General features: G+C 41.4%; 1 protein-coding gene across 1 annotated transcript in view; it reads right to left on the reverse strand.

Annotated features, from left to right (window-relative positions):
- Positions 1-23,547, reverse strand: part of CCDC93 (CCC complex scaffolding subunit CCDC93) — a gene marked incomplete at both ends in the record, with an annotated part of 85,353 nt that overhangs the window by 56,591 nt on the left and 5,215 nt on the right. Inside the window, 5 exons of the mRNA XM_080688793.1 lie at positions 283-383; positions 11,881-11,937; positions 13,532-13,630; positions 16,687-16,798; positions 22,183-22,277. Coding sequence (XP_080544919.1) covers positions 283-383; positions 11,881-11,937; positions 13,532-13,630; positions 16,687-16,798; positions 22,183-22,277 — 464 coding nt within the window. The remainder of the gene's footprint in view (positions 1-282; positions 384-11,880; positions 11,938-13,531; positions 13,631-16,686; positions 16,799-22,182; positions 22,278-23,547) is intronic.

Raw genomic sequence — 23,547 nt, forward strand, 5'->3', positions numbered from 1 at the left:
AATAAGTGGCAGGTACTCAGGGCACACACTAATCCCACCTCTGCAAAAGCTACAGGTCCCCCAGGTCCTCAGGAGGGTGGAGACATGGAACTGCAGACACTACCACCAGAAATGTGGATAATCTAATGCCAGAGGGAGAAATCCCTGATGGCAGAAATCTCACCAACTAAAAATAGTAAACTCAGAGGAAGCCAACTCATCTAATCCAAAAAAACAATTTAACAACTTATGTTTTTCTTTTAAAAGGTTTTATAAAACACTTAGACTGGGTCCCATCATTACCTGCCATATTCCAAAAGCGTAGCATGTACTCGAGAGTCTTCATCAAGCAGCTCCTCTGCCCCCTGCTGGCGTTTGTATTTCCGACGGGGCTTGTAAACATCCTAGATGGACAAGATGGACATGTAGCTGAGTGTGAGAAGGCTCTCCTGCACTGGCTGCTGGACACCTCCAGCCAATGAGGGGCACAGTTCTTTTCCCATTATAGTCAAAGCATCCCTGGCTTTGTTGCTGGGAGATGAAGCCCGCTCTTCTGAAGACAGAGGGCAAGGTTTGTGAAAGCCTGAGTGAGATACTATGAATGGGCCTCTGGTTACCTGACAGGACTTATTTACACCTATATGACTCAACTTCTGAAAAAGAGAAAAAGTTCTACCACCAGGAGAAAAAGCTCTTTAACAGACGAGGGCCCTTCACTCTTAACACTTGCTGCTAACTGCTACCATTCTGTATTATTTATAATACATGTAATAATAGCTACTATTTTTCTACTGTAGCAGGAGTGAAAATAATGGACACAACAAAAACAGAAAGTAATCCAGTACTGTTTGTTTTGTATTTATTTGCTTTAAGTTATGTAATTTTACAAATAATACATGGATATATTCCTGTAACAAGTTTTTAAGAGTACAAAAGATGAAAATTCCACCTCACCCCTTCTTCCTAGAGCCAACCTCTTCCCAGAGGTGTTACTGTTAGTGTGATAGGTACAAATTCTTCTATCACTTTGTCTATGTATTTACATGTATTACATACAAATAAAACCTAAATGTAATTTTTCTCAACCCAGATGTTGCCTCATTTAACCATCTACTGAGGCACATTTAAGTAATTTCCAATTTCTCACTATAAATAATGTTTACATTTATAGCAAATCAGGAGGATAAAAACTTAGACGTGACTCAGAGGCCTGAATGGTGCTTATTTATTTTTTTATTTTTTTGGTGGTACTGGGGGTGGAACCCAGAGGCGTTCTACCTCTGGGCTATACTCCCAGACCTTTTTTATATTTTATTTGGAAACAGGGTCTCACTAAATTGCCTAGAGCCTCACTAAGTAGCTGAGGCTGGCTTCGAACCCGTGCGATCCTCCTGTCTCAGCCTCCCAAGCGCGGGGATTACAAGCGTGTGCCACCATGCCCGGCTGAATGGTGTTTATGGTACCAAGCAGAGCCTAAAATCCATACTGATTTATGTCCCCACCAATTTGCTAACTACATCTTTGGCAACAGTAAGTATTTACAAGCTTCTATATTTTATATGTCATAAGTAAAACTGTTTTATTGGTTTGCTTTGTCGTTCCCAAATTACTGGTGAGGCTGGGATTATTTATTTACCATTTATCTTGTTCAAATCTTTTGCTTTATGGCTTATTCATTTGTCATTGTCTGACTGACTGTAAGCATACAACATAATCTGAATATTAATCTTTGATTTTTATTTATAAAGTAATATTTTTCCCTTAAACACTAAAGTGTATCAGCTTTTAATTTGGTGAATTTTAGTCTTACAACAATTTGTATACAGTCAGTTTCAGCAATCATTTTCTTCATAGTTCTCAGATTTTTTATCTTACTTCTTATCCCAGATATTGTTAAAAAAATCTTATACTTTTATATAGTTTATATTATAGCTTATAGTTTATATAATAGTCTATATTATAGACATTTATTTCTTTTATAAGTTTTATAGCTTATAGTCTTTTAGTTTATATAGTTTACATTTAGTCTTTTTATAGTTTTATACAGTTTACATTTATATAAACTTTTTAGTTTTTTACATTATATAGTTTATACTTAAGTCTTTTATTCCATTAAAAATTGGCATAGTGAAAAGTAGGAATCTAACAATTTTTTTTCAAAATAGAAAATTAAGAATCACAATATTATCAATGCCTACATATATACTGGATTTCATATAATGTGTCTCTTCATTTCCTTGTTTATAATTTTCCATCCTGTTTCCACTTCTTTTTCAAAATTTCTATCTTTATACATCCTCTCTTTCAAACAAATTCCAGTACCAGCTTGTTGAGTGCATTATGACAAAACATTGTTGATTTTTTTATTCATATTATAGCATATTTACAGATTACTTTGGGAAGAACTGGCATCTTTATAATCTTAAGTCTTGCCTTGAGAAGCAAGGTTTGTCCTACACTGAAGCCTTTCTTATTCTTGAACAGAGGCTTTCAAGTGGACAGTCATTACTCATCCAGACCGTTCCACCATCCAGTTACAAGCACATCACGTACCACAGGCATACCCGTTAACCCAAATTCCTAAAAAAAATTTCCTCCATGGCAAAGGAGATTTCAGTTTTTAGACTCTAATACTAGAAAAGTCAGGGTGTTACAAACCCTTCAGAAATGTATATTTGCAAACAAAGATTTATCCTATACCCTTTCACTGATTTTTTAAATCATCAGACTGTGTGATTTTTGTTTGCTTTTAAAATGAAGATGCAGTCTTGTTATGTTACTCATAACATATGGCCCCGAGCTCCTGAGCTTGAGAAATACTTCTGCCTCAGCCTCCTGAGTAGCTGAGACCTCGTTTGTAAGTGTAGAAGTAAATAAAGACCTGTACTGTACCCCCCCTCTTTTTTTTTTTTTTGGTGGTACTGGGGGCGGAGCCCAGGGGCTTTTCTACCTCTGGGCTATACTCCCAGACCTATTTTATACGTTATTTGTTTTTGTTTTGTTTTTTGTGGGTCTGGGGATGGAACCCAGGGGCATTCAACCTCCGAGCTACACCCCCTGTCCTATTTTTTATTCTTTATTTTGAAACTGGGTCTCACTGAATTGCAGATTGCAGAGGGCCTCACTAAGTAGCTGAGGCTGTCCGCGAACCACGATCCTCCAGGTCTCAGCCTCCCAAATGCTGGGATTACAAGCGTGCGCCACCACGCCTGGCTTTTATACTTTATTTGGAAACAAGGTCTCACTAAGTTGCTGAGAGCCTCACTAAGTAGCTGAGGCTGGCTTTGAACCTGTGTGATCTTCCTGTCTCAGCCTCCCAAGCATGGGGATTACAAGCATGCACCACCACGACTGGCTTTATATCTTTCTATATCCATCCTTAACTAAGTACATAAGTATTGGCATTTAGTAGTTGCCAATAAATGTAGATCTTTACCCTAGATGGTCTGTTGTTCTACCCAAATGAATGTGTTTCTTGACTGCTAAGCTGGAAGTCAAATGACACTTCCATACTTGGGGCTCTGGAGTGAGCGGGTGAGGGATGTGCCAGCAAGGTGTCTGGTTGCTTGTCCTGGACAAGCCCAAGACAAGGAGTACTAAAGTGTTTCTTCAGATAATGGCATTTTATGCCATGTAGAATTGTTCTCCCATGATAATTATAGTTAACGCTGTTATTGTTTTGATTTTATAATAAAAACTTTCATGTGATCTATGACACACACTATATAAACTCAAGAATTTTGTGAAGAAGAGAAAGGAACATAGCCTGGTGTGATGCTGGAGTGCTGTTCTCACCAACTGCTGCCACAAATAGCCCCTTGTCTCCTCCTGGTCTACATGAATAGGAAGCTATAAATAACATAAAACAGACTTAGAGTGAAATGAAAAATATAATGAACCCACATGACATAGTTGCTGTGTATAATTTAATTTCCCCTGAGCTCTGCTATGATAGCGGTGCTTTATAATTGAGCTTAACTGCTATCTTCCTTAGTTACCACTGGAAGAATCAATGACCCAAGACAGGAAATTGGATTTCTCTAAAAAAGAATTAACTTCAAAACAATAGCATTCTGAAACGAGCAGCTAACAGGACCTTTGATCCTGACCAACATGACAATGTTGGTTTCTATGTATTTTACAATATAACGTCTATGCCATCACACTCATACCACCTTTTGCATGAGGTAGAGAAAGGGCACATTCTATGTTCACTTTACTACTGAGGCAGGACACATACTATTATTTTTACTTTAGTACAAAAGAAGCAGAGATAAAATAATTTGTCCAAGATCCCTAGGATACTATTAAGCCTAGAATGGTATCAGACCCTAGGTACTTTGACTTATAATCTTAAAGCTTTTCTACTATAGTAACTTGCCCCTGCTAGACATTCTAGCCACCTCCCCAGGCACTTCAGCTAGCTCTCTCCTGACACTTATTCTATAATCTGGAGCTGCCACATAGATCATCTCTGTAGTTTGCTTTGTAGACCTAAATACTAGAGGTTTTCAGGCCAGTGTTAAAAGAACTATTGCTAAGTCACCTTTTAAAGCAATCTAGTCCCTTATCTGTCACTGACTAGCTGAATGCTGGGAAAGGCAGGTCCCTTGATGGGTCTTGGTTCCTTATCTATAAAACAAAGGTGGACTGGTACATCTTGAACACTACTCCCTGTCTCTCATTCTTTGTGCTCTTTTAATCTGATAAAGGTACTGATTTGTAACATAATTCTGTCAACTTAAGCTATGAGACTAATTTTTTTAAAATACCATCCTTTACACATGATCATGCTCTTCACAAAGAAGATATACAACCAGGCAAAACATCTGTAATCCAAGTACTTGGAAAGCTAAGACAGGAGGATTATAGGTCTGTGGCCAGCCTCAACAACTTAATAAGACCCTCAGCAACTTAGCAAGACCCTGTTTTAAAATAAAAGTGGTCTTGGGGTGTGCTGAGGTGGAATGTCCCTGGTTCAGGCTCTAGTACCCCTTAAAAATAAAAAGGTATATAGAATTAACTTATTCTTGTGCCATTAATGCTCACAGCTCTCATTTACTAATGATAGGTATATGCCAGGCAGACAGACCTCTAAAGATGATCCTCGTATATAAAGGGATAGTAATCCTTGTTTCTGTCTACAAATGATAAAACATAGATGGAGAGGTTAAAGAACTTGCCCGTGGTCACCAAAGCAGTAAGTGACAGATAAGATGACACCAGCACTCGGTGTCAGAAGTGCCCTGTAAAATCATGTTTACCTCGACACTGATCATCCTCACCAGGGTTCTGATATTCTGTCTTGACAGCTGATAAAATACAGATGAAGAGGGTGAAGAAATTCAGGCGCCCCTTTTGAAAGCAGAGGACTCCTGCACTTTGAGAGTCAGGCCTCCACTGGCAGGCCTGCTGATGAGTCAGTCTCACCTGCCAGTGCAGCTGCTGCACCCATCGCTCCAAATGGCAGAGAAGCAGAACAGCCTGGCACCCACAGCGACTGCAGCAAACCCCTAACTGCTGCCTTCACAATTAAAGCAGACTACTTCTTTGTTGAAGTAACAGAGGAGGCTATAAAGCGGCCACTATCAATCTGGCATTCTGCATTCAAAAGCTGCAGTGGGTCAGACCATGCCCAGCTCAGCAGGAAGTGACATTTCCTGTAGTTACCTCCACTGCCTTCATCTGCTCATTTTCACAGCCCAAAACTAACCCTAACAGACACTCCTCACCTAGGAGCTGTGGATAAACTCTGCCTCTCCCTATAGGGCTCCTCTGATGTTTTCACCATGTCAGCCTTTTGTCACTAAGACCAAAATACTTGACAGCTTAGAGGAGGAAACACTTATTTTGGCTCATGGCTTCAGGTCATGGTTAGCTGACTCCGTTACTTTGGGCCTGAGATGAGGCAGAATATTACAGCAAAAGGGCATGGCAGGGCAAAGCTACTCAGTTCATGATAGACAAGGAAGGAGAGGCAGGAAGGGATCAGGGAGGGACAGGTAGGAAAGAGAGGGAGAGGGAGAGGGAGAGGGAGAGGAAGACTGGCGGGGGGGACCAGGAACAGAAACAGATAAGAGAGGGAGGCCAAAAGGGGAAGGGGAGAAAGGGAGTGAGCAAGCGAGAGAGACAGACAGAAACAGAGACAGACAAAGAACAGAAACAGGTAGGAGAGTGAGGCAGGAAGGGGCCAGGGACAGATAGGAAGGGGAGAAAGGGGGGTAGGTAGAGAGAAGGGAGGAGAGAAAGAGAAGTAGGAAGGGTGGGGCCAGGAACATACAAGTCCCCATGGCCTTGCCCTCCATGACTTACTTCCTCCAGCCAAGCCCACCTGCCCACAATTTTCATCACCTCTCAGGAGTACATTCAATTAATCCAGCAAATGGATTAATCCACTAGTGGGGTCAGAGCCCTCAGGGGCCGATCTTTTCACCTCTGAAGACTGCCACATTAACACAAGAGCTGCTGGGGGTATTCCTGGCCCAAGCCATAACAACATTCAATGTCCTGAAAAAACTCTACAAAAAACAAACAAAACAAAACAAAAGCAGCCTATAACTGGGACAAATAAATCAGTTTCTTTTAAATGTTCTTACACTAATAAAACAGCAAATAAAGCCAGGCTGGTGGTGCACACCTAAAATCCTGGTACTTGGGAGGCTGAGGCAGGACAATTGGAGGTTTGAGGCTAGCCTCAGAACTTTATGAGGCCAAAATTAAAAAATAAAAAAGGCAAGGGGTATAATCAGAGGTAGACTGCCCCTGGTTCAATTCCTAGCACAAAAGAAACAAGATAGGAAACAAGGTGGAGGAGAGGATGAGAGATGGAGAGAGCTCTGTGGCTTCTTCCAGAGACAGCCCTAGACTCGGTCCCTTTTACTTGAGAAGAGCTCTGATATACAAATGTAGCTTCTACTCTTTGAAATCTAGCAAAAATCTCACTTCAAGGATCCTTGAATTAACAGTGTAACTTGGCAGGTGAGAAACTGTGTCATGTAAATGAGTCAAGACTCGCCTCTGTGTCTTGACCCTGACCCTGGGTTGTTAATTCTTCACAGCAGACTGAGACTCCTTAGTCCACAAGCTGGCCAGAACCAAACTCACAGTTTTACATACAAAATTGCTTAAACATAGTACACATAGGCAAACTGTTCACACATAGGCCTGCCTGCTCTGCATAGCCTTCATAACTGTCAGCATTTGCTCACCAAGACAGGATGGGCCCTGGAACTCTAAGGATCCCATGCTGCGCCTGCTGCTCCTGAGAGATTCCTGACCCAGAGACTCCCTGTGCAGCCCTGAGCCTCCTCTAGGGTAACCTGGGAGCTCCTTTGTCCTCTTCCCCTTCTGATCACTGGCTCCTGTGCCTAAAGTTCCAGGAGGGTTGCACAGTATGAGGGACTCCTCTGCCCCACAAGCAAACCTGTCAAAGTATCATCCGAATAAAGCTGGAATACGCCACCACTATGTTGTGGTCAGATCTTTCTTCTTGACAATCTGGAACATCGTCTAGCACATGGTTAAGTGCTTAATTAATATTTTAAAATAAACATATAGAGTCAAACCAGGGTTTCAGTCCTTGCTCCATTACTAACTACTTCTCTGACTTGGGACAAATTACTTTAACCTCTGTGGTTTTCCATCTGAGAACAGGTGTAGGTAGAGTTGTGAGGACTAAGATGTATTTTTACATATATTTGCATGTATATTAATATCACTGTTTATTTATATCACTGCATTTGCATTTTACATGTTGGATGAAAAGGTCTCCTCCCAGCACTCCCCATGGAAAAACATGTTTTTAACACAGTCTCTTAGTTGGTCCAGTAAGTTCAAAAAGGTGTTTCCTCCCAACTGGATGGAAGCTCTATGAAGCCTTTTTATTTTTTCCTCCTGTTCCCTCTATTCCCTGCAGATTTCTAAATATTACCAATATATTTATTTGGGGCTTTGGGTACAATTTTGAGGGCATTCTTTATTTAAAGGTTAAGTACAAGTTTTTGACTCTATGGGATATATCCTAGTAAATAATTAGAGATGAAAGAAAAAAATTAGCTATGAGTATGTCTTATATGGCCTAGGGTGGGGGGGAGATACAAGCTAAACTAGTTGAATTTTTTCCATACAATGAATCATCTACATGAAAAATGCTATGGCATGGAAGGATATCAATATACTAATGGAAAAAATGAGCAAGCAATGAAACAGAACACAGTGTCCTGTCATTTTCCCCCAATCTCAGTTCTCTTCAGTGATATGCATAAGCCTTGGTTTCTTACTTGTGACATCAGTGCTTTATCCCTGGCTGCGATATCATGGTCTTTGCATCTTTCTTCGTTTTTTAGTATATCATCAGTACTACAGTAATAGTATTAGAGAAAAGTAACCTTTTAAAATAAAATATTATGTACCAAAAACCTGGGCAAACTACGTTAACTATATAACTAAGGTCAAATGCAAAAAATTAAAATAGTTTTCTATGTATAGCTAAAGGTAAGAATAAACTAAATGTTTAATATTTAAGTGTTCAGTACTTTTTTCTCTAAAAGAGGTTATATAAAAACCTGCTGATGAAAGCACAAAGGTGTCGCATTATAAGAGAAGAAAGATTATCTCAGGACAGGGTAAGCTGGCCATCCACTCTCCCAGGAAGAGTAGACATCTGAAAGAGTGCCTGCAGAACTGAATATGTGTGCAGGGGGCGTCTAACCATCCTGATGTCTGAGTCTCTGGGACAGAGGTGACCAGAATTAAGTCACCATCCTTACTGCAATAGCAGTGCCAGGAATGTATGGGAAAGCACAGACCAGGGCGGGTCAGATGAGCAGAGAAGCTAGCGCCTGCTGCGTGGGAGTCAGATGTAAATAAAAACCTGGCTGCCTCTTCCTAGCTCTGCAGTTATTCAGGAAACTTATTGACCTTTCTGAGCTTTAATTTCCTGATTTGCAAAATGGAATTGATAATGTATAATTCTCTGAGTGTTGATGAATAGTAAGTGCCTAATTAGATTTCAGGTACACAGAAGGCACTCAGTAAATACAAGACAGCTACACACATATTTTATAAAAGGCTGGATCTGGAGGCAAGCTACGTGTGTGACTGTCCCTATATTATTCCCTAATTTTCCATGCACAATTTAAATTTGGGATTCCAGATTCGTCAATAAGAAAGCAGGCAAGAAACACTGAGAAGTCACCTGAAAGGCAGATCTGGAAAAAAACCAGGAGAAGCCAATGCTCTCTGGAAGCCCAGCCTCTCACAAAGCCAAGGCTGTCACCAGGGCTGGCTGCTCCCTCTAGGAAAGGAGAGGTCTTCCTTGGGGAGAATAACAACAAATACACAGCAAGCTGCTCAGTTTTTTATACTGCTCCCAAGAACAGGCCAAGGAAGTATAGTACAGTCCTGGCATCTCCAGCAAACTTCTGGGACTCTCATTTCTGGAACTCTCATTTCTAGCCAACTAAGGAAGTGCTTGCAGAAATGGTAGAAAAGATGGATGAAGCCCAAGAAGACAGCTTCTGAAGGGACAAGTGTCTTCAGCAGAAGAGAAAAGCAGAAAACAAAACACCCCAAGGTAACCCTGAGCCAATCCATAAAACTTCTTTACCTTTTCTGCTTAAAATGTACTACCTGTCAACTGAAGGCTAAGTTCACACATACATAAGAAAATAAACGAAGTAATCAAATCAAAATCCAAGAGATGCATACATCTTTCTGTATTCCTTTATTCTGACCCTCCTAATCATCAGCAAATAGCATTTTATCCAGAGGCTCAAAGCAGAGTGGTTACCAGATCAGGTTTGAGTCCTGGTTCTATTGTCATTTAAGACCCTGGTCAACATATCTGTGCCTCCACTCGTTTCCTCAATTGTAAAACAAAACAAGTAGCACGCGCACGCGCGCGCACACACACACACACACACACACACACACACACAAAAAACTATTATTTGATAGAGTTGTTTTGAGAACTGGAACTCAAATAATGTTTGGGCACTATGTATTTGTCGTTATAGTTATCTCCTTACATTCTATGCAGTTGAGCAGGAGGCTCTCCATTACAATGAAAAGTCATAGCTACACTGGCCTTTTAAAATTCTGAGTTATATAATAAAATACTATGTTTTTCTCACTCTCTACCCAGGATTCTAGATTGAGAATTGCACAGGAAGCTATTCAGTTAAGCATTAAAATATTTCCAGCTTGTACTTACTGTTTTTGAATAGGTAATATAAAGAGATCTGGTTTAAAACTCTAATAGTAGTGTTTGTAGTGAAAAGAAAATTTCCCTTCCTTCCCAGTGGCCAACCCCCATTGCCTGTTTGGAAGTAATGCTGTCGCTCTTTAGTACCTTTCCAGCAAGGAAGTACCATTTAAAACAGAGAAAAGTAACAGCTTATTTAATCAACTGGTTATGATTTGTCATGACAAATGTTAGGGGAATCTTTAATAGCATAAGAACGACTTATATTGTTAAGGAAAAAAATTTACAAAATTATAAAGTATGATTACAATTCAGTATATTAAAAACATGAAGTAATAAGACTAAAGATTTAAAGGGCTGTATCTGTGTGGTAAGTGTAACATTGATTTTCTTGCCCTGATCCTATCAATCCTTTTTAAAACAACTTAAAGATGTTCTAAACACCTATTTCAAAACCAGGAAAAAAATTACTCTGCTGTATATTAATTTCTTGTTATTTTTTTCCTTTTATCTTTTCTACTCTGAGCAGGGGTCTCACTATGTTGTCCAAGCTGGTCTAGAACCCTGGGTTCACGCCACCTTCCTACTTCAGCCTCCCAAGTAGCTGGGGTGACAGGTATGCATCATCACCAGGCCAAATCTGAAAACAGTACCGAGCCCCAAGTGTCACTACTTTAAAAGTTTTCCACCCCATCTACTTCTACAATGTCATTGAGGAAAAGATAAAATTTAAAATTACCAAGTAATAAAGACTTTTTGTTTTACATGAGCAGTTTATGTCTCTCAGCAGCAAATGGTTATTGTTCTTTTCAGAGTAATCACCTTAGGAGAAACAAATTTATCCTTAAGTCAGTTTGAAATACATTTCCTGGAAAGACTCTATAGGCAGTTCACAAAGCCACACAAACCAGACCTTACCCAGTCCTTATCCTTACCATGCAACCCAAGCCAACTGCACACAAAATGCACCTGATATTTGAGTAGCATATTAACACAATAGGTTATACAATTACTACAATGAACTAAAGCCACATACATAAGCATGGCTGAATCTGTTAGGTAAGATACAACTCAGATGAAGTAAACAAGATGCAAGGTGACACTGCATTATTTCTTGAAGAAAGGGTACACCCAGGCACTGACGTTTCCCTCCTGACAGCTGAGGCAGAAAGCTGTGAGGATGGAACAGTATTACCTTGGCCCTGACTCAGAGTGTTTTGCAAAGAACAGCTCTCCACTGACCCCTGTGCTGGGGAAGTGGGTGCCTCTATACAGACTCCCAGTAACTAAAATGCACTGGTATGGTGACAAAAGCCACCCAGAGTTCCCTGCACAAGGCTCACAAGCCCCTGTGCCTCTCCCACGCCTTCACGGGGTGGGCCTGGGGCACTTAGCTCTAGTTCCACCCCCACTTCATCAGGCACTCCTTGGAGCTATTCAGTGCTTATCCCTGCCACTAGGGTAAGAGAAAAAGGGCTTTGCATTTGGACAATTCTTAAAACTGCAACTAAGCACACAGTGCACCAGCCGCAGCAGATTCTCTATGGGTTCAGATGCTGAGCACGTGAAGCAGGCTGGGCTTCCTTCACACCGCTGAGGCCAGCTCCAGGGCAACCTTAGCAGGTAAGCTGAGATTTAAATATAGGGCTGAAGGCTCTGTGGTGTTGGCACGGGAAAACATGGGTGAGGGAACTTACTGACAGGTCAACAACTGTCTTGACAGCCTTGTCTTTTCTCTTTATGAAGTCATCATCCTACAAGACAAAACAAGAATTAAATATACCCACATGAAGATTAAAACTTAATGATTAAAAGCCTACCATGTAATCTGACTTCTCAGTACTACTTTTGCCAAAAGCTGTCTCAATTTTCTAAGAGTTGGAATATATTTACCAGAGGAAAAGGCTAGGAACTCAGCAGATGGCAGCAATACAGATTTCTACCGGCAGTAAGCAAGAGGGGCCATGGAGTGCAGTCTTAAGACAAGGGTTCTCATTCAAATCCTATGAGTGATGTAATTTTAGGGAAATGGCCAAACCTAAGCCTCAGATTTTCTACTTGCAAAACAGAGACCATATCTATTTGAGGGGACAGTGATTATAACTATTCAAGAATAGAAGGTATATTATGTGCTAGTAGTGCCGTGTAGTAAGCATTCAATAATACTATTACTGTCGTAACTATTATGAATTGTTACTGCAAGTATGTTCTAGGCAAGTGGTCTTTTTTCTTGGGGGGGATACTGGGGATTGAACCCAGAGGCATTCAACCTCTATTATACCACCAGCCCTTTTTTTTTTTTTTATATTGAAATAGGGTTGCTGGGAGTGGTGGCACATGCTTGTAATTCCAGAATTCAGGAGGCTGAGACCAGAGGATCGTGATTTCCAGAAAGCCTCAGCTACTTAGTGAGGTCCTCCAAAACTTTGTGAGACCCTGTTTCAAAATAAAGAATAAAAAATAGGGCAGGGGGTGTAGCTCAGAGGTCAGTGCCCCTGGATTCCATCCCCAGACCCCCACACACACAAAAGAAAGAAAGAAAGAAAAAAAGAAAGAACGAAAGAAAGAGGGTCTTGCTAGGTTGCTGAGAGTCTTACTATGTTGCTGAGGCTGGTCTTAAAACTGCAATCCTGTTGTCTCAGACTCTCAAGCTCTATTTTATTTTTTATTTTGAAGCAGGGTCTGGCTAGGTTATTGAGTGCTGGCCTCAAACCAGCTCCTTGTAAGATAGCTGATCTTCCTGTCTTGGCTTTCCAAGTACTGGGATTACAGGCATGCACCTCTGCACCCAGCTGGCAAGTGGTCTTTCAGAAAGCTTTACAAAAAAATTCACTCTTGGCCAGGCGTGGTCACACACGCTTGTAATCCCTGCACTTGGGAGGCAGAGACAGGAGGATCGCACAGGTTTGAAGCCAGCCGCGCTGGCTTAAGAGAAGCTATTTCCAAATAAAAAAGTATAAAATAGGTCTGGGAGTGTGGCCTGGAGGTAGAAGGGTTTCCAGGAACCCCAGTACCACCAAATATATATATATATTTTTTTCACTCTTGGTCTTGTAATCTAATATAAATTCTGGATCGAGTAGTCAAATTCAAAGAAAATGACAAAACTACAGGGCTTTACACTTAGTAGTCATCTAAAGAGCCTGTTCTAATAAACCCTAGGGGCCCATTTCAGCGCTGGGGAAGACCATAAAGGGGCAGAGATGCTAAGTGGGAGTCAGAGGTGGGAGGGCTGAGCTTACTCTGCCCCTTCCTGGGTGGTCTCTAAGTTAGTATTCATGTTTAGGTGCACAAGAAAAGAAAAGCACCATACGGATCTCAGGGAGATGTAGGTCTTCTAATACTGACCTCGGGGAGACTGTAGTTCTTCTGGAACTGGGAGATAGAGTAGGAGCGAATATAGTCACCCATCTCTTCTTTTGTCTCTATAGCTCGTTTCACCAGCCACTGGGGAAGGAAGTGGGAAAACATGAGTGAATAGAGATGAAATCCTGCTCCAGCAAAGGCCCACCAAGAGAGAGCAGACCTTGTGAACTCAAATCAGCGTGGCCAGACTGAACAGGTGTAAGAATCTGTCAACACGTGCTGTGTGTGTGCAGGTCCTGGGGATGGAACACTGAGGTGTTTTACCTCAAGGTATCACCCAGCCCTTTTTATTTTTTATTTTAAAACAGGGTCTGGATAAGTTGCTGAGGCTGGCCTTGAATCTGTGATGGTTCTGTCTCAGCCTCTGAAGTACTTGGATTACAGACGTGCACCACCACGCCTGGCTAACACATGCTATCTTACAAGGAGCGCAATTGGCCAGGCATTTGGGATGCTGAGATCCATTGGGACCTGTGTGGAGCACATGCGTAGGAGCTATAAAGCCTTACTCCACATCCTCTGGCCTCAGTTTTCTTTTCTATAAGATCAGTTCCTTGATATTCTTGACAACACAGAGCTCCTAGCAGAGTAAATGAAGTAACAATACCAGGGTGTTTTGTAAATACCTATAGCACAAGGAAAATACAGCTACTCCCACAACCACTGGTGCACTGCTGGCACCACAGATCAGGGAAAAGGGGAAAGCCACAGAGAACGTCTAGTAAAATTCCTTGTTTGAAAGGTGAAAATCCCCACAATATTGTGGTTTGAGGACAGTGTGTACTGAGTACAGAGGCCAAGGCATCACGCTAGGCTGATGCTCCTAACACTGTCTCTAGGATACTGTAAGGCTGAGTGTACCGTGGAGTCTCACAGAACCCGAGGCAGAGGGTCTCCGTAATTTGCTCACTGATCTGAGGTTGCAAAGCTGGGAGTCACAACTCAGAGGCTCTTCCCACCCGATGGGCTCTGTGATGCGTTGTCCAGCTCTGAGGGCTCATGCTCAGAAGCACCTGCTCTTCTTTTTTCTCCAACTTAAAACTCCATTTAATTAAAACACACACCCATTCACATCATGTGGAAGATTCAGGTGCTGAGGGCAAGACTGGTGCACAGTGTGGAAAGAGCCTCTGCTTCTCCTCCGTGCTCTCGTTCATTTCCTTCATGACCAAAGGGCAGGGTGCAGAAAGCAGACACTCCACCCTGAAGGGCCTCTTCAGCTCCATCTCACTGCATGGCCCAGCCCCAGACCCCGCTCACCCTTGCTGACTGGAGGCAGTGGCTTCCCTCTCATCTTCTCCTATCTCCACCGGGTCTTTGGCCTCCAAAGTTCTAGTGTAGGACAGAGTAAGGCCTAATTCCTAGCAATCTGGACTTTGGAGGAAAGGTAATAACTTCATAGCATGACTATGCTGGAGGCCTCAATAGTCATCAACACTAGGCCGACTTCCCTTCGTCACAAAAAGGTCACCTGCCTCTCCATACATCAGAGAGACGGAAAGTCCAACCAACAAACACATCAAATGCTTTTTTTTTTTCTTTTTGGTTTAGGGGATTGAACCCAGAGCTAACACCCTTAACCCTTTTTTATTTTTTGTTTTGAAGCAAGGTCTCACTAGGTTGCTTGTGGGTGCTCCTAAGTTGCTGAGGCTGCCTCGAACCTGTGACCCTCCTGTCTCAAGTACTAGGATTATAAACAGAGTGTGCCACCACACCCAGATACAAATCAAATTCTGAATTAACCTTTCCACCTCAAATTTACAAATTTCATTCACACATTTACAATATTTATGGTATGTGGAGTAAAGTTCAAGGGATATCAACATGTACCAATAGCACAAACTTCTTTTTCACAATTATAAAACACTTACTAAGACATCCACCCTTCATCTAAGCACTTAGCCATTTAACACATACTAACTGACTACTAATGCTATCAGGTAGTTACTGTTATAATCTATTTAACAGATAACAAGTCAAGTCATTTGCCCACGGTCATATAGCCAGACCTGAGATTTAAGCCTAAGAAGTCTCCCACGTGAGGCCACTCCAGGTTGGAATTACAACACTGGTCTAGCAAAAGCTGCGCAGCCTCCTTCCCAGAGGCTGCAGGGATGACAGTGGGGGCCACAAGGCTCAGCGGCAGGCGTTCAGGCTGGAACCTACGCCTGTCTACTCACTGGATCTCTGGCCTTAAGCAAATCAATTACCTGGTAAGTCTCACTTTCCTCAAAAGTAGGACTACAGTTTTAATAAAAGCTTCAGAACACTATCAGGATTAGACACAAAGGACTGCTCACACAACAGGGAACAACCCAAGTCCCTGGTCCTCCTCTTTTCCATGTGCCTTGAGGGGAAGCCCAGAAACGACAACTGGAGATGTGAGGCAGCTGCACAGTGTGGGCCACTTAACCACAGAGAAAGCCTCAGGATGAAGCCAGATGGAGGAAAGTTCCCCATGAGACGTTTAGAAATCAAGTATGGACCAAGTACCTACAAATTTTCCTACTGACAAAACACTGAGCAAGACAACATGGTGCTGACTTCATGAAGGTCACAGTCCAATGGAAAAATATGATCGCATACTTCAATCTGTGTGGCTACAAACTGCAGGCTAGAGAAGCCCGTGAGGAAGGGTACATGGCCACAGGACGGAATGTGACAAAGGGACCTGTTCTAGAGGGGGTGTCAAGGAACACTTTCTTGAAGAGGTTTGGTAGAACTGAGCTCTGAAGGATGAACATAAATTAAGAATGTAAGGAGAGAAGGGAAAAGCATTCCAGCTCAAAGAAGTTGCATATGCAAAGGCCCTGTGTCAGGAGGAAGTACAAGATGCATGGGGAAAGTCGGAGGGGCTAGGATAACAACAGCAAAAGAATAAATGAAGTTTGACGCTAGACTGGAACAGACCATCACATAGAGGGATACAGAGTTCTAACTTTAAATATATATACATATAATCAAAACAGGTGGTAGTATAAAACAGGGCAATGCGTTTAGAATGCTAACAGGAAATACTGTCATGTTCTGCTGCACCAAAATGATCCCACATCCAGGTGATCCAGACAGCGCAAGAGCCAAATCTGTTACAGAAATTCTGAGGTGCAGAGGACAAGAAACCACACTGATTATCTCACCTGCACCACAGGAAATATGTGAATGAAGTCCATCCCCTGGATCTGGTGGGGCTCCAGCTGGTGTGGACATTTCATCCTTGGAAGCACTGACACAATCTTTTCTGATAAAGCTCTGTCCAGAAAGAAAACAAGAAAAGCATGAGAAACCCGAGTGGCCCTCAAGACACTCCTAGCTGGAGGGCATCCCAGGAGAACCTGGGCTTCTCAGTGCCAGGCTGATGCCGGGCTATGATCGCCTCCTCCTGGCTGGCTGCAGCATAATTCAGGGATGTGCACGGAGTCATAAAACTTCCCTCAGCCTTTTTGGTGGTACTGGGGTTCCTGGAAACCCTTCTACTTCTGGGCTACAATCCCAGACCTATTTTTATACTTTTTTTTAAAATTTGGAAACAGGGTCTCTGAAGCCAACGTGGCTGGCTTCGAACCTGCGCGATCCTCCTGTCTCCGCCTCCCAAATGCAGGGATTACAAGCGTGGGCCACCACGCCTGGCTTCTCTCAGCCTTTTTAATAAGATTCTGTTCTTCCTACCTTTTTGAAGTTAAAATATTGTTTCTTTATGAAATAATAGTGATTTTAGGTGAGTTTTTATTTGTACTACCCTTACATAATAAAATAAAAGCTATCAGTGCTCTGTATTCATTTGCATTTCAGTTCACTGACCTGTTTTCCGTTAAGTCTGGGAAGCACTAGGACACACCATTTAAATATCCTTTAGGCAGCAGATAATCAGTAGACATTGCACCAAGTACCCAGAATATTAAGACAAAACATGGGGCTTCATTCCCCCAAAAAATTTGGAGTTCTCGATTCTAGTACACAAATATTTTTAAATATTATGTTTTTATTTCCTTGCTTTGGAGAATATTTTAAAATCAATCCAGGACTTGGGAGAACTCATTTCCTTAAAAAAGGGAGTTTCCACTACTGACTCTCTGCAACACCCAGCCTTGGGCTTCTCCTCCAGGATGACTGGGGTTGGGAAGGAAGGACCCAGGCTCCCTGAAGTCATCTAGGCCAGGAGGTAAGCATCCAACCTCTGCTGGCAAGCTGCTCAGCTCAGCCTGGAGGGATGGCTTTAGGGTAGGAGTGACAGATGGTCTTGTGTGCAACTGTTTCATTTTGTAGCAGCTTTAGGCCTCTATCTCTGGTAATCCACTGGTATTTGATTTCTAACAGTATGGTTCCTGTTTCTTGTATCTTAATTGGTTCAATTTGAGAGAAAGAGTTAATTTAGTGGGTCTGTTAAAACCCAAAGCCATGGTATAAAGACTGGGAACCTACAGACTGTCATCGGGGCCATGTGGAGAGATGGAGACTTGTAGCGCAGTTTCAGTCTCATCCCTACCCCATCACAGCAGCAACTGTAGTCTTATGTACAAGTGCAGGGCAGTGCTCTCAGGCAAAGGCCCTGGTGAACACAGGTCACTCAGAGCTCAGCAGATGCTTCAAATCAATAAACTCTGGGTCTGCCAAGTGGTCCTTGTTCAAAGAAATCTTTCCACCTTTGTCCTGCTGTAGTTTAATAGTTCTTCCCAGGAAATAAGACCAGCATCTAACTCATGCCTGTGTGAGGGCGATGCTTTCCTAGCCTATGCACCCCTCTAGGTCTCAGGCCCTTGATCTTAGTAGGAAAGAAGTGGCCAAGGGGCAACAGCGAAGCAGCCCTCGAGAAAACAGCCTGCAGAGAACACTGAGACAGTGTTTGGTATCTGGAAAGCAGCCAGGAGACGGACCAAAGATTAAAGCTGCTGAGGACAACAGACACTCCCCACTAACTATCAAATCAACATCAAGTTCAACATGGTAAGAGAAAAGATATGAGGGGGAGACTGATCTCTCCCAGCCACCATACACAGGAGGAATATCTGCCTCTTTCTCCTCCCCAACAGAGGAGAGTCTGATCCAAAAGGCCTGAGAGGAAGGAAACTGCTGTGTGGCTCTTAACAGCTCCTGTGGCCCTGCTTTCTGCGCAGCCTGTCTCTGGGACACGTTAGTCTTAATAAGTGTGGCCGCCCAGGGTTACCTGGGGCTCAAATGAGAGTCTGATAGGGGAATATTAACAAGCCCATTTAGCAATATATCTATGGCTTTCTAACAGGCTTTATTTTTTATTTTGATTTCCAGACTCCCATGCATGTTTCCTAATTTCTTCCAACTTGGAAGAGGAAGAAAGGAGCCCTGCTACCCAACGCCAAGCTTGGCAGATGAAGATGAGTACCAACGCTGGCTTTGAGTCTGCTCACTGCAGGCCTTATATTTATACATGCTGAGCACATCAGCCACACAGCCTTCCCAGCTAGGTTTTGGTCCAGCGGGTGGAGAGCTCCCTCTACTGGCTACAGACCTACCAGTTTGCTTAGGGTTTCAGATTCAGTAGCTTAATAGAGACCAGGATCCCAACAGATCCAGCCCTTGTGGTTTCCGCTCCTGAGAGATAGCCTACTCACCCAGTTCACAAAGGTGCCAAGGGGAGAATACTGTGGTTCATCTCAGGGTTTATGACCCTCTAAAACTCGCCTCCCAGAAATTACTGCCAAATCTGGACAGACTCAGCAGCACATGGAAGCGGCTGAAGGCATAACACTGCCGGAGGTGGGACATGGGAGGAAAAACAGGCAGGCTAGGGCAGGAGATGACACTCAGGAAAAATTCCCACAGAACTCTGCTGGCCCCAGCTCGGCTTCTCCAGCTTCCTAAAAATGAGAGGTCCTTAGCCTAAGGTTTTAATACTTATCATACAAATGATTAGTCTAACTCCTTTGGTTTTTAAGTGTTCAGTTCTCCATTTTCTCCTCTACTGCAAACAATCTGAAAAAGAGTGAGTGAAATATAAAACTAACTTCCAGCTTTACCAACCACCATGGAACTTCTGGCAAGTCATCTGGTCCCTCTGGTCTAAAATTCACATTCCAAAATAAGATAAGTGCTTGGAACAGTTGCCTTTGCCTGGAACCCCTCTTTCCTCAAATCTTAGCGCTCACAGCATGCTTCATTACCTGTCCTACTGAAAACCCCAACTGTGCTGTAGAATGGGAAGGGGAAGACACATCAGCTTTGGTGTGCCCTTTGGCAGTATTTAGGTTTTTTTGACCTGGGTGTGGTGGTACCTGTTTGTAACCCCAGTATTTGGGAGGCTGAGAGAAAAGGATCACAAGTTCATAACCATGACCTCAGCAATTTTGTGAGGTCCTCTGCAACTCAGTGAGATCCTATTTCAAAATTAAAACATAAGCTCCGGGCGTGGTGGTGCACGCTTGTAATCCCCGCGCTTGGGAGGCTGAGACAGGAAGATCATGCAGGTTCGAAGCCTGCCTCTCTGGCTTAAGAGACCCTATTTCTAAATAAAAATATAAAAAAAAAATATAGTTCTGGGAGTATAGCCCGGAGGTAGAAGGGTTTCCAGTACCACCAAAAAAAAAAAAATATATATATATATATATATAAAATAAAATAGGACTGGAGGTGTGGCTCAGAGGTAGAATGCCCTTGGATTCAATCCCAGTACCACAAAAATAAATAGATAAAAATTTATTTTCCTGGAGAGAATACCCATATAATAAAAACAAAGAAGAATAAAAATCTACCTCTGGATTTAGTCTCCTTTCATCCTCCAAATTAACTTCCACCCAGATTAGAGGATTCAGGAAGTTCTGGAATTAGTGTTAAGAAATTTCACTAGAAATTTTAAGAAAAAGAATTAGAAATAACCTGAACATGAAATGACTCGTATATACTAACTGTATAACCCTGGTTTTTTTCAGCCTCATTTCTGTCTGTAACATGAGATAATATCTTTTGCAATAAAAATTTAAGTAAAATATATAGAGCATGCCCAGCAAAATTCTGGCATACAGTAGACACTTATAAGGTAGTTCTGTGATTATTCATGCATATGTGTCCATGGCTACTCTCAGACTGTAACAGCAGATCTGAGTCGCTGTGACAGAGACTAGAGACAAAGCCTAAAATATTTGCTATCTGGACCTTTACAGAAAAAAATTGTTGACCTCAAATTAAGTTAAAACAGGAACAATGAGTAGAGTTTATGACACTATAAAAATAAACATATAGCACAAGAATAAGATGAAAGAATTAAAAGTATAGAGATCAAGAGAGTACATGTGAAGTATATTATTAGAAAATTTAACTGATAAAGCACATATTATAAATATTATGGTGGTCACTCAATTTCAAAAAGTACAATGAATAAGCTAAAAGTGAAGATAGAATAAAGCCACAGACAAATACCTAATCAATGCAGAAGAAGGAAGAAGAAAAAACTGAGAAATAAGGCAGGCATGGTGGTACATCCCTGTAATCCCAATACTTGGAAGGCTGACACAGAAGGGTCACAGATTTGAGGCCTGCTCATGGTAACTTATCGAATCCCTGTTCCAAAATAAAACATAAAAGAACTGGGTATGCAGCTCAGCAGTAGAATGCTCCTGGGTTCAATCCTCAGTATCACAAAACAAACAAAAAGAACTTAGAAACAAAGAAAAATAACTAGCAAGAGAACAGATTTAAACTCAAGCATATTATAAATACATTAAATACAGGTAGTCTAAGCATAGCAATTAAAAGACAGATTGCCAGGTCTGGTTGCTCACACCTGTAATCCCAGTACTTGGAAGGCTGAGACAGGAAGATTGAAGGTTTAAGGCTAGCCTCAGCAACACAGAGAGACCTTCAGCAACTTAGCAAAACCCTGTTCCCAAACAAAATATTAACAAAAGGGGGTATAGCTCAGAGATAGAATACCCCTGACTTTAATCCCCAGTACCACAATAAATAAGGAAAGAAGAAAGAAAAAATAATCAACTGTATGTCTAAAAGAAACCAACTTTTAAAATGAAAATGAAAAACTTACAGTCGAGAATGTAAACATTATACCACCAAATACTAATCGAAAGAAAGAGTAGCTATATTAATATCAGATATAATGAATTTCAGAAGAAGAAACGTTACCAGGGAGAAAAATGACCATTACAGAATGAAAAAACAGGTCAATTTACCAAGGAACAAGTTTGATTTGTCTGCTATTTTCTTAACAGATCTTTAGAAAGATGCTAATAGCACAATTTGTTTTGAAAAATCATGTATAGCTTCGGAAAACTGTCTATAAGATTTTCTGATCGGTGGCATTTTCCTGGGTTTAAAACCATTAAGTTTGTTTTGCATTGTCTAACTAAATAAATAGCAATAGAAATGGGAAAAAAAAAAGGGCAAAACAAAACATACTTAAGGATATGCTAGGTAGATTTAACTGAGGGCTGAAAATATTGAAGATGATCTACAGGTAAATATTTAAAGTTTATGCTAAGAACAAATACAATTACTATAACATGAGAAATGAAAAAGAATGTGAATATAAACATGGAATTATCCCTTCCAAAGAAAGAATGTGAATGTGGTAAGAACATTTAACTACCCCTTCCAAAGAAAGTCCCTTCTCCCCTGCTTAGATCTTTCCCTGGCAAATGCTAATAACTTACATTTTTTGACCTATTGTAGAATTTTCCTGAAAGAGCAAATCAACATCTACATCAAAGTTGCAAGTGGTGATACACCAAGTCATTCCTCCTACTACCTGTAAGAAACAAAGAAAATACTTGTTTTTCTCTTTCTAGTTCAAGGAAAGGGAATGATGATAGATAAATTATAAACAGTTCTTACGGACTCATTAACATACAAAATTATATATTTTGAGAGAAAGAATGTGTCTCGCTTACCTATAATTCATCTAAAATAGGACTGTTAATAAAAACTGCTGCAATGACATAAATGTTCTCTATACCCTCCAATAAGCATGTGCTGGCCACACGTGGCTACCGGGTACCTGAAGCGCACTAGTGTGACTGAGAAGCTGACCTTTATATGATGCATAGATCCTCCTGATGGCGAAGGCGTCACACATTCTCAGCTAAGAGATTTCTTAACCCAATTCCAGGCAAGTGCCAGCACTGGAATTGTGTGTTTTAAAGACTACATCTGGGCAGCAAGGCTGACATTTTGTGGCTAATACTTAATTTCCATATATCTTATCATTCCCATTTACTTAATCAAGTTGAGAATATCTGCTCTATTTTGTTTACAGGATTTCTCTGAAATGCAAATAAACCCAAAGCTAAAAACCCATTTGAAACAAAATCCTTTTTAGATACAGATTGATATTAGAGAAAACAACAGTGAATTTTATGTTTTTTTTAATTAATTAATTAATTAATTTATTTATTTATTTTGGTACTAGAGATTGATTCCAGGGACATTCTACTTCTGAGCTACACTCCCAGCCCTATTTTATTTTTCCGTTTGAAACAGGGTCTTGCTAAGTTGCTGAGGCTTGTCTTGAATCTGCCATCCTCCTTTCTTTGCTGTGTTTTAGATTCATGTGAGATGTTCAATAGAATACAGATTCCAGGAACCCAGCTCAGACCTAACCAATCAGAAATTCAATGGGTAAGGCCTGGACATGTGCATTATAAAACAAACCAGGGTGGGTCTGTTATGTAACAGTAGCCAGAACTGTGCCCCTGTACCACTCGTCACTGGCTTCCCAAAGACTCCCTGCCCTGCCCTGCCCTGTAGGTGCTAAATACTTTCTGAGCACATCCACAGTGGCACTGTTTGTTCTATGCATGTTGGTTTACTTGTGTCTCTTCCCTACTCTATAAGAGTGGTGCTCTTTCTGTGCAGGGTTAGTGTTTTATCTCTGTGCCTTCAACACCTATTACTATATCTTGGGTGTAATAATTGTTTGTGCTTTTGCTAAATTAAGACTATACCACAGAAGACTTCTCCCTCCTCCAAACTTACTGCATTTGCTATCCATAAAGTATCTGTTGACTGTTTGTGAGCAT

The sequence above is a fragment of the Muscardinus avellanarius genome, assembly GCF_963383645.1.
Source record: "Muscardinus avellanarius genome assembly, chromosome: 2".
Taxonomy (NCBI): domain Eukaryota; kingdom Metazoa; phylum Chordata; class Mammalia; order Rodentia; family Gliridae; genus Muscardinus; species Muscardinus avellanarius.